We start from the raw sequence: 15,497 nt of genomic DNA on the forward strand, positions 1-15,497 counted from the left end.
GGAATATCACCTCTAGTACCACAGATGGCCAAATAAAGTATTTATTTACGAGATAGAACAGCTGTCTCCAACCTTATGAAACACAAAATCAGCTTTTCAATGTAAGTGTAATGTAAGATATGCCTCAAACCTTGCCCCACTTCCTTCCCACCCCTTCTCTGAGGCCTGCCCCTGCTCCACCCCTTCTCTGAGGCCTCACCGTACTCACTCCACCCCCCTTCCTTCCATATCCTCATTCACTTGCCCCGGGGCTGGGGTAGGGAGTTGGGGTGCAGGCTCTGGTTTTGGGCCAAGGAATTTGGAGTGTGGGAGGGGATCGAGGCTTAGCCCAGAGTAGTGGTTTGGGGTTCAGGAAGGGTTTCAGGGTCCAAGCTCAGGGAAAGAGTTTGGGTGCAGGGGAACTCACGTCTGGGGCAGGTGATTGGGTGCAAGAGGAGGTTCAAGACTTGGACAGAGGTTCAGGAAGCAGGCTCTGAGACATTTAACCAAGACAGCGTCTGGGTGGTGGAGCAGTGGGGTTAAGGCAGGCTTACTCTTGCCTTGGCCCTGCACCACTCCTGAAAGCAGCTGGCATGTACAGCAATGGCACCATGTGCTGCCTCTCAGCTACAGGCGCTGAGCCCACAGCTTCTACTGGCCACAGTTCTCTGTTATTGATCAATGGGAGCTGCAGGAGTGGTGTCTGCAGGCAAGGACAGTATGTGGTGACCCCCTGCTCTGCCTTTCTCAGGGGCTGCAAGGACATGTCAGGGACGTGCCAGAAGCAGCAGTTACCACAGGGATAATGACTCCAGCCACGACAGGTTAGGCATTTTAAAACTCACTATCCAAAGAATTAAATGTAAGCGTAAGAGAGAAATGAAAATTATGAAATGCACAGACCAGTCAGAAATCAAATATGACCTACTTTGCAATCAGTAAAAAAAAGTAACAACATGTTACTTGGGTTGGGAGATGAGAGTGAAGGACAGTGTGTGTTCATGAGAATGACAGAGGTTTACATTGCCAAGTTCCCTCCATCCCCTTCTCTCTGTGTGGAGATAAGGTACAGAAGTGGGGGGAGGAGGGACACCCTGACATCAGCGACCCCCTTCTTCTCCCTTTGACACCCTGGACAGCAAGCAGGAGGCTCCCAGGAGGGCAGCTCCAAGGCAGAGGGCAGGAGCAGCGTGACAGTGGGTGGAGGGGCAACTGAAGTGCCAGTGCTTGATAGCTTCCTGGCCAGACCAGTCAATATAACCTGTTGGAGGCCCCAAGATCTACCGGTAGATCCCAATCTACTGTCTGGTTACCACTGGGCTAGTACCACTGTTACAATTAATGGCTGTACTCTTATATTTGTCAGTGTATCTATAGCTCTACTATAGTTTAAGAGACTGCTGAATAGTCTTCTCTGTTTCTTCTTGCAGAGTCCATTGCCTGGGTGAGGACATCAAGCCAGCTCCCAAATGGAAATATTAACCATAGACCCCATTAGGGCAACTACTTACTGGTTCAAGTTAGCATGTTTTAATGATTAATCTGCCTGAGCTGTACCTACCACTGACACACCTAATAACCTCTTTCTCCAGTTTGTTTCTTTTACATGAGTAAAACAGCCACCATTTCATTTGGTTATTAAAGTTACTACAAGTTGAACCTCTGTAATCCAGGACTCCCTGATCCAGCAACATCTGTCATCCGGCAGGATCACGGGTCTTCCAAGACCAGAGGGTCCCAGTGGAGGGCTGGCGCCTGGGCTACCCATGCTGCTGGGCTGCCCAACACACTGAAAATGGGCAGCCAGGCACAACCCAGTGAGGCAGCCTGACAGAGCAAGGAATTCAGCGTGCCACAGCAGGGCTACCCTGTGGGGCAAGAAACCTGGTGAGCAAGGAACTGGGCTGCTTGGCATAGCAGGGAAGGAGATGGGGGGACAGGCCAGCAGGGCAGTGAGGCTGGTGACAAGGGGGAGCTGGGCAGGAGGCTGGCGGATGGTCCAGGGCTGGGAGGCTCTGGTAGCAGGTGAGCCAGATATGTTTGAACAGAAATGATGGATTTTCAGAATATACTATATAGGCCAGTGGTCAACCAACAAGTAGATCAGCATCTACCGATAGATCTTGGGGCCTCCAACAAGTGATCCTAACTGGTTTGGCCAAGAAACTATCAAACACTGGCACTTCAGTTGTTCCTCCACCCACTGTCGTGCTGCTCCTACCCTCTGCCTTGGAGCTGCGCCCCTGGAGCCTCCTGCTTGCTGTGCAGGGTGTGGGGAAGTGCTGATGGGGGGGTGTCCACTCTCCCCCCACTCCTGTAACCCATCTCCACATAGTGAGGAGGGGGTGGAGGGAGCTTAGCAATGCAAATCCCTGTCACTCTCACACACTCTGTGTGCATGTCTGTCATTCTCACAAACACACACTGTCCTTCACTCTCCTCTCCTCATGCAACACATATGTGAAGGGCGATTGTTATTTCTTTTACTATTTGCAAAGTGGGTTAGTTTTTTGTTTTTGACTAGTCTGCATTTCATAATTTTCATTTCTCTCTTAAGCTTAAATGTAATTCTTTGAGTAGTGAGTTCTAAAATGCCTAACCTGTTGTGGCCGGAGTCATTATCCCTGTGGTAATTGCTGCTTCCTGGGAGTGGCTGGCATGTCCCTGCAGCCCCTGAGAAAGGCAGAGCAGGGGGTCTCCACACGCTGTCCTTGCCTGCAGACACCACTCCTGCAGCTCCCACTGATCAGTAACAGGGAACCATGGCCAGTAGAAGATGTGGGCTCAGTGACTGTAGATGAGGGGCAGCACATGGAGCCATTGCTGCATGTGCCTGTTGCTTTCTGGAGGGGTGGAGCAGGGGCAGGACTTCATAGAAGGAGCAGGCAGGAAGGAAGTGGGGCAAGGGTATTTGGGTGTGAGGTAGATCTTACATTGCACTTAAATTGAAAAAGTGATATTGTGGTTAAAAAGGCTGGAGACCACTGATGTAGGCAATTCATCTTCCATGCTTACCACGGAAGTAACTGAGCTGCTCACCTAGGACACTCTGTGAAGAAAGCTGAAGAGAAGGCATTTCTATCCTAGAAGCTTTGGATTGGAATCACACTTAACACAAGCTCTAACTCTACTTCCTAGAGGATAGTTGTTCATATTCACAGCACCCCATACTCCGACACAACAGGACACACAGAGGATATTCTGGACAAGTTGAAGGTCAGAGCTGCATGCCCTGGCTGAGTGGGTTGTAAGGACGACTATCAAATCACTTGGTTTTTTGCCAAGAATTGCCATAACTGTATTTTCACAAGACTGTACTTCAAAATTGTCCTCGGTATCAACAGTTTCCAACAGGTTTCCATTTTCTCTTAAATGACCAGTTGATTTATAGGGCATTTGATTTTTTTTTTTTAACATTTTCCCCCTCTTGTATTCTTAGATCTTGCTTCAGCCTTGCTTATGAGCTGATATATGTCTGCAAAATGTATCTGCAAGCCTGAAAACTAGAAAAACATCATGTCATAAATTACACCTGTATGGTATAACTCATTTTACTATCCATGCTAAAGTAACTGAAGTAGACCACAAATAAACTGCTGGCAAAATTATCTGTTGACCCAAAGAAACAAAAATCTGCATTCAAAGAGTTTCTTTTACCATTTCACAGGCGACATCATTATTCAAAAACTGCATCCAGCTTTTGAATGGCTGCCTTTGCACTGAAAGTGCTAGGTGACACAGTCAATGTTTTGCATGCGTCTCCTTGTGATTGACACTTACCATCGCTGCTTCCTCTGAGCACTACATCTGGAGATGGTGTCTGCTGTGAGCGGGAACCAAACGAATCCAGACTGTCAAAGGAATCATCTCTGCCATGGCGAGGGGGGGAAAGAGAATCGCTGCGTTCAGAGTCCCAGCAATCAATATAACCACTGTCACGGATGTTGCGTCTGGGGCTTTCAATATCTTCGGTTTCCTACATGCAAATACAGAAGTTACCTCTTCAAAAAGAAGCTGGCGACACAAAAATGAGATTCATTATGCATTTGAGTCCAAAGTATATTACTAATGCAATAAAATCTCTTTCCCCAATCATAGCACTTCTTTTGCTCAAATCAAAACCATGATATTTCAATAAAACTTCCTTTCATACTGATTAAAAAGAACACACATGCTTTGGATTAATATAGTTATTTCAAATACAGTTGCAATAGGCAGGTTAATAAAAGTATCAAAACTGAAATAAACCTGAAACTTAACTTGTCCTCCGTAGTCCATAGCCCCCTGGCAAAGGCATTATAAATTTGACCTCATGGCTGAGTCAGGGATAAACTCACTATCCTGCAGATTAATTCCTCCGGTCTATCTATTGTATCTGGCTGGGACACCAGCAGGCAGCATTTGTTGTTGTCGCTTCAGCCCGGCAAAATAATGAAGCAGTGTGTCCCAGCCTCCCTCTACCTTGAAGAGAAATTCCTACTATGAAAGAGGGATGTCTTTCTAAAGCAATCAGCAATGAAAAATATGCAAAACGCTTTTCCTGATGCCTCTGAAGAATTCAGTCGTGCTCTTTACTCTTTGCCAGCTCCTGGCTCTGGGGGATATGAAAGCACTTGTAGCTGACCCACATGTTCAGAGCAGTGAGAACAATGGTTGTCTTTGACAGCCCTGTGATTATAAATTCTTTCCAGCGCAAGCAGCACATACTAAAATGCTGAAACTCCAGCAGAGAGAAAGGTCAATAGAAGCCATCCTCACCCTTGCATTATAATAAATCCCTTGTTTCATCCAGTTTCTTAACATTAATTACAATAGCACAGGCTGAGAAAAACAAAAGTACCTACTCTCTTATTCAAAAGATAAATCTCTATAGTTTTTTTTCTCTGCCAGACTGTCACTGAAAAAAAAATAATCAAGTGACGTGGGTGACATTAGCAGGCTGACATTTTTAAATCTGAAATGACTGGAATGTACATTTTTTTCCTGACACACTTAAATATGAATTTTCAAGTTTCCAATTAAAAACACCTATGGACTACAGATAGTTGGAGCTAGATAACTGAGTTGAGAGTATCTCCAACTGTCCTTTACAGTTACTGTTGTCATTATTAGTATTGCCAGTGATCCGATCAATCAACATCATGGTATAATAAAGTCAACAGCCTCCTTAGCATAGAAGAATTACTGCAGAAAGAGGAGCTGAGAAAGGGAACATCATAATATCAATCAGCAGCTCAATATTCAAAGGGAGAGGCTAAGAGGGAAAGGCAAGATTAGACACTTGTGTTCTGTAGACTTTCCAGGAAGAAGACTTAATTAGAGCCACGAAATAACTTGCAGCCAAAATATGTCCAGCACCAAAGGTTCCTTAAGGCCAAGCATAATCACAGTAATACCAATAGTCACTGAGTACACACACTGGGATTGAACAAGTTTTGTTCCATTTCTAAATTTAAAATATGTTAACAAGTTAGTGCGTTAATTCTATGTGTTTTCCTCTCTTATCCCTGGTTTAGTAATGGTATATACACACATTGTTCAACATATACCACCTCTGTCTTCCTAAAATCTACATTAAGTATATAGCTCCAAGAACAATTACATCCTTTCAAAATCCTCTTTGTCCTTTTCCTTGAAACTATTTGAAATCTTGTCCAGATCCAGATTCAGAAAAAGGTTCTCTAAAGTTCCCCATCTTTACATATCAATCAGCTGGTATTCAGTCCTCTGGCAAACTTCCACTTTCTTAAAATAAGATGTTAGAAAGTCATGGAAACACCCAATAGCAAGAGGGATAGAAATCAGATAAACTATTCAAAAGTTCAGGCTGAAAACACACATTATTCAACTATTTCACGCTTTAAAACACTGAATGAAGTGCGAATGAATGGACTCCAAAATTCTCCATTTTATTAGCTGGTTAACTTTAATTTAGTTTACTTTTTAATTACTGGGGGGGGGGGGGGAACTATAGATAAAAGTATGGAAGTGTACAAAAGATAGTGCTATATACTATAGTAATTCTCCTGTAACACATACTATTTAGCCTTCCTGTTGGCATCTCATTCTCCCAAAAGATTGTTACAGGCTAGTACAGATACTTGCTCTAATTTTGAGTGTGTATTATCTACTGAATAGAAACACTCTACATTTCATTTACATCAGTTCTGGGACACTTCTTGAAAAGATATTCCCATAACATAACACAATGCACTGGCCAAGGGGAGGTAGTAGGAATCTCTCCTTTCCAGAAACACAGAACTCCTGTTCCTAGTCTGACAAGGTTATAAAATAACACTGAAGCCTAACATTTTTATGTATGGTAAAGCTGTCAGTGATGTAGGGGCTTCACTTTTCCAACCTTGGGCCTTACCCAAATGTAATTTTTTTGTGTGGTGGAGAGAGTGGGCCAGAGAAGGAAAAACAAATCTTCAGTAGATGGATGCAGAATTACATTTTTTCTAAAAAGACAGGTTTTTTGAAGCTTCCCAGGACTTCAGAATGACAGAATTAAGTCACAGGGCAATGGGCCAGAAAGCCAGTTAGGATGTTAAATGTACATCCTACAGATATCATAACTGAATGTATTATCTCCATATATGAATTTTATAAATACACCCATAAACATAAAAATATTTGCTATTGTCCTATTGCTGAAGGAAGAGGCACAGTAAGGCCCCTCCTTTTTTCCCTTCACTGCAGAGATGCATCTTTTATTTCCCCAACAGAACAAGGCAATTTGCCATGTTTTCTTGCTCCTATGGCTGGGTTCACACAGGCAATAGACTCCCCTAAGAAAGACAGTCTAAGAGAAAGGAAGAGAAGCAAGATGGCAGCTTATCTAAAGGCTTTCTCTATTCATTATGTGGTAACCGAAATCGACTAGTTGAGTTCTTCATTTCTGGGAACCGTTTACTGCAGGTCCCTTGGGATTCCCAAGTCTGAATGCCCCAGATAGATCAATGAGTCAGTAGCAGGCAGCAGTGCACAGGCAAGCAGAATGTGCCAGCCAGCCATGGTGGGATGGACTGTTTTGTATGCAAGGCAAAGCAGGAGCCTTTGTGAGATGCAGTAGGTAGGCAGTATCTACTTCTATCACTATTCTACTTCTACAATGGTAGACTTTGGGAGGGGAAAGGAGAAGATCCAGAAATTCTGATTATCAGTTGCCAGCCATGAAGTACTTATTCACTATCCCAGTGACCTCAGTAGAGCCACAAGGAGCAACAGTGTGAGGAGTTTCAAAATCCACTGCAGCCTACTTGTAGTACTACTGACTGGGCTGTGGGATCGGTGTTACACTCTGCACAGGCCTCTTTTCAGCAGCAGAACCTGGCTGATCTGATCTGCAATGGCCTGTAAATTCTGACATCCATTTTCATCCAAGATTAAGAGTTTGGCTAAACACAAATGATCAAGGTTCTGCTACATGTGACATACACATACATCTCCTTTCCCCACCCACTTTGACTGTTGAAATTTTATATTCTTCAATTGAAACTTTTGGTTCAACTGAAAACTGGCTGAGGAAAATATTGTTCACCACAGTCTGAGAGTTTTAATATGTTCTTTAATCAGATTCTAAGGTTTTAGGCCCTCTGACTCACTTTGCAAGTTTTCTCTCTCGAGAGCAGTCAATTGGTATGTGATAAGCAAAGAGCAGGAACACCGAATTATGAACATTACCATTTTAACAAGAACAGGACAATATATTTTCAGCAATTAGTAATTCTCAAAAATACATACTTTTAGGGCACCAAAACTATTAATGAATTTGGATCAAACTCAGGGTATGTCTACCCAAAATTTTTATTTTGGGAAAAGGATGCAAATAGCGCTGCACATTTGCATACTTCCTCCTTCCGCCCCACCCCCCGAAAACGCTCTTCCGGTATTTACCCATGTCTACATGCGGCCGAATTTTGAAATAAACCACTTTTTTAAAAGACCCCTTATTCCTCCTACAACGAGTCTTTCAAAATAGGGTTTTATTTAGAAATTTGGCCACATCTAGATGCGGGTAAATACCGGAAGAGCGTCTTCCGCAAAAAAACCGGAGGAAGTATGCAAATGTGCAGCGCTACTTGCATCCTTCTCCCGAAATAAAAATTGTGTGTAGACATACCCCAAGTGAATAGTTCTGGCAAAAAAAAAAAAATCAAAAATGTCAAAATATCTCATTTTAGCCATTTAGCAACAAAATGTGTAGACTTTTTGTTTTGACATAGCTTTTCATTTCAAAATTTAGCAAATTAAAAAAGTGCAAACAAATAAAAGCATGGAAAACCTGAAAGCAATTCAATGTGTATACAATATATTTTATTCTACCTGAAGTAAACCAAAAAAATGTTTGTTTCAAATTAAACAGAACCTATTTCTCCCCACCCCAGATTTTTCATTTTGGCCCCTGAACCAAATCATCACTTATTCACTCAGCTCTAAGTGTTATGTTATATAACTATCTAAAGTCCTGCAGCTGGTAATTTCTACATCCATAGCATCTGCAAAACCTCTACCAAAAAAAAAAAAAAAAAAAAAAGGAAATAGCTATCCCTGTATTTACAGTATTTAATATAGTCAGGAGCTTTCCAAAAAAATAACTCACTCCCACTAACCAAGCTCACTGTCCCCTTCTAAGTTATAACAACAGATATCAGAAAGCATTATTGTGGGACTTCAATCTTCAATAATTAAAAACTAAATTTCCAGCCAGAAACACCAACAAAAAAGATACCTTTCTCATCTGGGCCAGCAATCCCTCAAACTCCTTCAGGTTCAGTGTTGCTCCACTGTATGAAGTGCATCTGTTTGCGGCTTTCCCCAGCCAATAAATGGTAACTAGAACCTACAGAAATCAGGAATCATTAACTGAAAATCTACACACAATTTGCTAAATTTACTTTTCCTAAGAACATCTTCATTTATTTTGAACTCCAAATCACTAGTGAATTTGAGAATTTGTTCTAAATCTGAATTCCACTCTTCGGGTTAGGAAGGGAGGATGGTTAAATGGTTAATAACAAATACACAATGCATATATTAAAGGTATAATAATCTCACAGAATTTGCAGTTTATTAAAAAGATACACTAAGCTTGCTGACATTTTAATAAAAACCACTGCTGTGTCATATCTGGCTGATAAGTAAGCAGCAAAAATAAAGCTCAATCAATATTCAAAAGAACCCACAAAGTGAAGAAAACTCAAAAGAATTACCTTCCAATAATGAAGATTTCTAAAGCTCATGGTAAAATAAAGGCAATGGTGGCTGGATAAAATTATTAATAATGGTATTCCTTCATTAAAATACATAATGAAACACACAATAAATATGTCAGGGTACATTTGAAGAAAAGAAAAGTGAGTTCAGTTTTCACCTACCCCAATATTATTGATAAGAGTCAATGAACTTCACCTCTAATTTTATGACTCAAGAAACCCATAGATCAATATTAAAAGCTTGGACCATCTAGCAGTTTTTCTGCACCTTAGGTGGAATAAGTTGATGGTTTCACCTAACCTTCAACTGGACATTTGCCATAATGAAGAAACCACCATCAGAAATAAGATGGCCTATGCCTAAGTTTAGCCAAGGCCTAAGCTTATAGACCCTTACATAAACTCTCATTCCTTGAGGTAGTTTCTCTAGGTTAAGGTCATATGCAATGATGGAGCCAAGAAGAGAAACCTGTCTGGCACTGGCAGGACTGTATCTGTTCTGGTAATAGAGAATTTCAGTTGTCCAAAACTCTCAAAATCCAACATCTTTCTTGAATGCTTAAAACTATCATACTTTTTTAGGAAGACAAGAAATCATTTCTGGCACCTTTATTTCTTATAATGTAAACCTTTTAATAAGAGTTTTTTAGTTTTATTAATAACCCCATATTTGATGGCAACTATGAGAGAGAGATGTGGATAAGTAGCTGATCATCAAGATAAATTTAACGCAACACAGAATAGCAAATACATGCAAAAACAGCATTGTGCTTTCAAGTTACGTACAAATACTTGAAGACACAGTACTGTTTGGAACTAAGAAACTATCTAATTAATTTTCGTAACTAATTAAGTGATGAGAGGTGGTTTATGCTATGCTCAGGGTTTTTTTGTTTCTTTGTTTTGCAAGCACTCAATCTTCTCCTCCCTTACTCATCCAGAGTTGAAAATATTTCCAAAAATGACACCTTTGCAAGCATTCTGACTGGCTGCCAGTTTGGAGTACAGACTAATGCATCTGGAATGTCTACATTACATAGACACTTATGAATCCTTCTTAACTTTACTTTAAGAACACCACATGCATATAACGCTTTTTAGCCAATTTCCAGGGAAAGAGTAATCCAAAAAGCCATGGAATGAGAACATTCCCAACTTTGTGTGCTAGAAAAAGGAGATATTACTCTCCTGATGACCAGAAAGACTGAACAAAATAAAACATGAGATACAGATCAACACAGCTACCTCTCTGAGACTTGGAACAAAATATTCAGTCCTTTTTACCTGCAATCAAGGATCACTAGCTTGAAAAATTATAAGCGAAAGATCTTGGCATTTCCTTAAACTGTAGATGAATGTTAAATACAAATTGAATTTACAGTAGCTTACAGATGGCAGTAAAGCCAGGTTTGCTTGACCTTTGATAGTGTAACTACCGGTAAATCTGGGACTAGCCAACTTCAGATTTTTTTTTTTTTTAAATCTTACTCTTACAAAATTATTACTACTGCTAATGGCTTAAATCAACAAAAAGTGAAACAAAATTAGCCTACTCTGCTTTTGACAACACATCCTACTTGGGAAAACATACACATCAGTTTGGAAACTCAAAGAGAAAGCTAGCAAATCTAATGGAAAATGACAATTCAACAGTTTAGATCCACATAATGTGAATGAAGTTTGTATTATATTCTCTGTTAGATATGCTTTGCACAAAAGTATAAACCAAATGATAATCATTGTATACCTAGTAAATTCAGAAAATCCAAAAAACATTTAGCTTTTGATATGGTAGGTAGTGTTAATCAAAATTAGACTGGTAATCAAGAGATTTAATTATTTACTTCTTTATTTAGCTTGAAACAATACTACTAGCACAGTCCTATTTTGTTTTTGTTTTTGCTTCAGCTACCCCAGACTAACACGGCTACATTTCTATCACTATCCTATTTTGTTTGCAGAGACAGTCTGCCTCTGCAGCACTCTTCTTAGTTTCAAATGAACTCTGCATGTTCAATGTACAAAAGGATTTTTTCAGATTTACATCACAGTACTAGCTTTTACAATCTAAATTTTAACTCCGTCCAAAACCAGGATTATCCAGAGAAGAAAACACTGAAAATTAAATACTTACATTTTTCAGTTTCCTACTGTTGTCAATGTTCCTGGATGCACACACAAAAAAAGAGAAGAAAGAAAAATCAGAAAGCAGACACTGTTTCCAAGAGTGTGTATGTAGGAGATCACGTGGTTTTCCTAACAAAAGCCTGCAGGATGCTTCTGTTGGTTGGAAACACAAGAAAGCTAGGAAGATGTTGTGCATTCATTCATAATGTGGGAGTATTTTGCAATCATTAAATTACAACGCTTTCAAAGCAAAAAGAAAATATGCTATAGAAGTCCCACAGTGAAGTGGCTAGTGCCAAGAATGAAACACAGAATTGCTGATATGTACTCAAGGAAGACTAAAGACCTAAACCCTAAAACTCGACTGCAGTTCAAGGGTCAAATTTTGCTCTCCAATATGTCATGAATACCCAATGGTAAAACAGAAATTGAACGTGCTTGAAATGTTTAAACAAACATGGCTTGCCCCAGAGAACATCTCACAAAGAAAATCCACATCATGCAGACAGCAGAAGGGAGATGAAATAACACAGATGATATTAATAATTAATAACACAGAGTTACAGTCTTCTCATGTGCACCTGTAGTATAATATCTGTTTGCTGCTCTGTGAAAGTATACTTAGCATTTACACTGAAGACTAACATCCTTTTGGGGGCAAATGCCTTAGCTAGCATTCCTTCACTATGTCTAGAAGTCTTAAATTAGGAGCCTACATGAAGCTCAAAGTTGTGAAAACACAAACAACAGGAAAATTATAAGGCTTCACTTCAAATTCATTTTATTTTTAGCCAAGAAATTTCTTGGAGTACTGAACATAAAAAGAATGTGTCTAACACATCTGCGTATTATACAAACAAAACAAACTTACTGCAAATATTTAGCTTAGATTATCCTCCGAATAAAATTAAAAGCTAATTCATTTCAAACTATGCAAGTCTACTCTGGTGATAAATTTATATGACTGCCAAAATCAGAATGTTTGTTTACATTTATGAAAATACTGAAAGCCTGAAAAATAAAGGAACTTAAAATAATCCGTCGTTTTCCAAGTGCATTCTTCTTCTAGTAAATTCATCCTAAAAAAATATTGTTCATATTTTCTTTTCCACTGCGATCTTAGTATGAAAAAGTATTTAATCTGATTAACATCAGACTATTTTGTAAAGCATTAGATCACAACTTTTTATAGCTGAATGACCAAAAGTATGCTTAATACATTCCATTTAAATGCACAAAAATAAATCACAAAAAGAATTAAAAGATATGCCATTATTTTAATCATGTGTAGTTTAATATTGATTTGTTTTATGTTGCAGCATGGAATAAACAATCTTTGCTACAATAAATAAGCATTCAAAATGGCTGCAAACTAGGGAGTAGAATTATCTTTCTTACTATGGTGTTCATTTAGTACAGGTTGTACCTCCCTAACCAGGACTCTCTGGTCTGGCAACACACGTGGTCTGGCAGGACCGCAGAGGTTCCTGGACCACAGAGCCCAGGAACAGGGAGATCGGGCAGAGGGCAGGAATGTGATAAAGTGGGGGCAGGGGCATGCAGGGTGGGCAGCAATGGGGAGTTCTGCTGCAGTGGCCGGGGAGCTCAGGCCCAGGCCCTGGAGCTCCAGTCTCATTCTGCCTCCAGAGGCTGCAAAGCTCCAGCTCCAGCCAGGGAGCTCTGGCTCTGGCTGTGGAGCTTCCTGCCCGGAGCCGGAGGGCGGGAGCCAGAGTTCCCTGGCTGCCGCAGGGGCTGGAGCTCCCCAGCCACTGGAGCCAGTTTAGGTCAGCAGGTCTGTATCAAGGAAGCTCCAACTCCAGAGGCAGCCAGACAGCTCCAGCCCCCAGCCTGGCTGCCGAGCTGGGGACCTCCAAACATAAAACTACAGCCATGGTGCTCTGGCAGCAGCTATAGCACCACAGGGGATAGGAGCCCTGGCCCAGGGGCAGCAGACAGCTCGGACCATAAGGGAAGGAACCTCTCCTGGTCCAGCAAATCCCCTCATCAGGTCCCCTGGTCAGGTCCTGAGGGTGCTGGACCAAAGAGGTCCAAACTGAAAAAACAGCCAGTGACTTTCAACATGAACTTGGGAAGTTCAAGGGAAAGTTTTTCAGCTGGATTTCTGGAGGTGAGTTTCTCTGAAGAGTGGGGGAAAGAAAAGATTTTCTGACAACAAGCACCTCCCTGTCCATCTACCACCACGTTATACTGAGGGCCAATCCAATTCTCCAGTTTACTATTAACTTTTAGTTTAACTCATTCAAAACTGCATTAATTCAAAAACTTTCACAGAACATTCTAGGCAGCAGTGGGCAGAACCCTACTGGTTTTGGTAAAAACCAGGGATCCCAATCAAAATCAGGCTAAGTAAGAGAAAAGCCAGTTTCACAAAGTCCCTAAGCGACGCTACATACAGATGAATCTCTCTGTCATTGCCTGCTGCTCACTACCAGCTTAACTTGCTGGGAAGATAATGGAGCAAGTAATTAAGGAATTCATTTGCAAACACTCGGAAGATAATAAAGTAATAGCCAGCATGGATTTGTAAAGAACAAATCACGTCAAACGAATCTGATAGCTTTCTTTGATAGGATAACAAATCTTGTGGACAAGGGAGAAGTGGTGGACGTGGTATACCTAGACTTTAGTAAGGCATTTGATATGGTCTCGTATTATCTTCTTATGAATAAACTAAGCAAATACAACTTAGATGGGGCTACTATAAGGTGGGTGCATAACTGGCTGGATAACCTCTCTGAGGGTATGTCTACACTAGCTCAGTAGTTTGAGCTAGGTAGGCAAATGAGGGCAACCGGAGTTGCAAATGAAGCCCGGGATTTAAATATCCCAGGCTTCATTTGCATCTTCCCAGACGCCGCCATTTTTAAATCCCCCTTAGTCCGAACTCCGGTACTAATTCCATTGTTTAACTACCCTGACAGTTAGGAACTTTTTCCTAATGTCCAACCTAAACCTCCCTTGCTGCACTTTAAGCCCATTGCTTCTTGTTCTATCCTCAGAGGCAAGACGAACAAATTTTCACCCTCCTCCTTATGACACCCTTTTAGATACCTGAAAACTGCTATCATGTTCCCCCTCAGTCTTCTCTTTTCTAAACTAAACAAACCCAATTCGTTCAGCCTTCCTTCATAGGTCATGTTCTTTAGACCTTTAATCATTCTTGTTGCTCTTCTCTGGACCCTCTCCAATTACTCCACATCCTTCTTGAAATGCGGTGCCCAGAACTGCACACAATACTCCAACTGAGGCCTAACTAGCGCAGAGTAGAGCGGAAGAATGACTTCTCATGTCTTGCTCACAACACACCTGTTAATGCATCCCAGAATCATGTTTGCTTTTTTTGCAACAGCCTCACACTGTTGACTCATATTCAGCTTGTGGTCCACTATAAACCCTAGATCCCTTTCTGCCGTACTCCTTCCTAGACATTCTCTTCCTATTCTGTATGTGTGAAACTGATTGTTCCTTCCTAAGTGGAGCACTTTACATTTGTCTTTATTAAACTTCATCCTGTTTACCTCAGACCATTTCTCCAATTTGTACAGATCATTTTGAATTATGACCCTATCCTCCAGATTAGTTGCAACCCCTCCCAGCTTGGTATCATCTGCAAATTTAATAAGCTTACTTTCTATGCCAATATGGGTACATTCTGTACCCATCTTCAAAAAAGGGAAGAAGGAAGATCCAGCGAACTATAGGCCGGTCAGTCTTACCTCGGTTCCTGGAAAAATCATGGAAAGGATCCTTAAGGAATCCATTTTAAGGCACTTGGAAGAGAAGAAAGTGATTAGGAATAGTCAGCATGGATTCACAAAGGGCAAGTCATGCCTGACCAATCTGATTAGCTTTTATGATGAGGTAACTGGCTCTGTGGACATGGGAAAGTCAGTGGATGTGATATACCATGACTTTAGCAAGGCTTTTGATACGGTCTCCCACAATATTCTTGCCAGCAAGTTAAGGGAATATGGATTGGATAAATGGATGGAAAGATGGATAGAAGGCCAGGCCCGGCAGGTAGTGATCAATGGCTCGATGTCAGGATGGCGGTCGGTTTCTAGTGGAGTGCCCCAAGGTTTGGTTCTAGGACCGGTTTCGTTCAATATCTTTATTAATGACTGGGATGAGGGGATGGATTGCACCCTCAGC

General features: G+C 41.1%; 1 protein-coding gene across 14 annotated transcripts in view; it reads right to left on the reverse strand.

Moving 5' to 3' along the window:
* Positions 1-15,497, reverse strand: part of LIMCH1 (LIM and calponin homology domains 1) — a 282,053-nt gene that overhangs the window by 98,893 nt on the left and 167,663 nt on the right. For 11 of the 14 annotated variants that reach the window (XM_075930515.1, XM_075930516.1, XM_075930519.1 and 8 more), the window contains 3 exons: positions 11,332-11,362; positions 8,714-8,824; positions 3,760-3,955 (listed from right to left, as the gene is read on the reverse strand). In XM_075930515.1, the coding sequence (XP_075786630.1) occupies positions 3,760-3,955; positions 8,714-8,824; positions 11,332-11,362 (338 nt within the window). Of the gene's footprint in view, positions 1-3,759; positions 3,994-4,227; positions 5,069-8,713; positions 8,825-11,331; positions 11,363-15,497 lie in introns of those variants that run through there. The other 3 variants (XM_014576140.3, XM_075930522.1, XM_025187326.2) reach the window with 3 other exon arrangements.

The sequence above is a fragment of the Pelodiscus sinensis genome, chromosome 5 (assembly GCF_049634645.1).
Source record: "Pelodiscus sinensis isolate JC-2024 chromosome 5, ASM4963464v1, whole genome shotgun sequence".
In the NCBI taxonomy this organism is placed as follows: Eukaryota; Metazoa; Chordata; order Testudines; family Trionychidae; genus Pelodiscus; species Pelodiscus sinensis.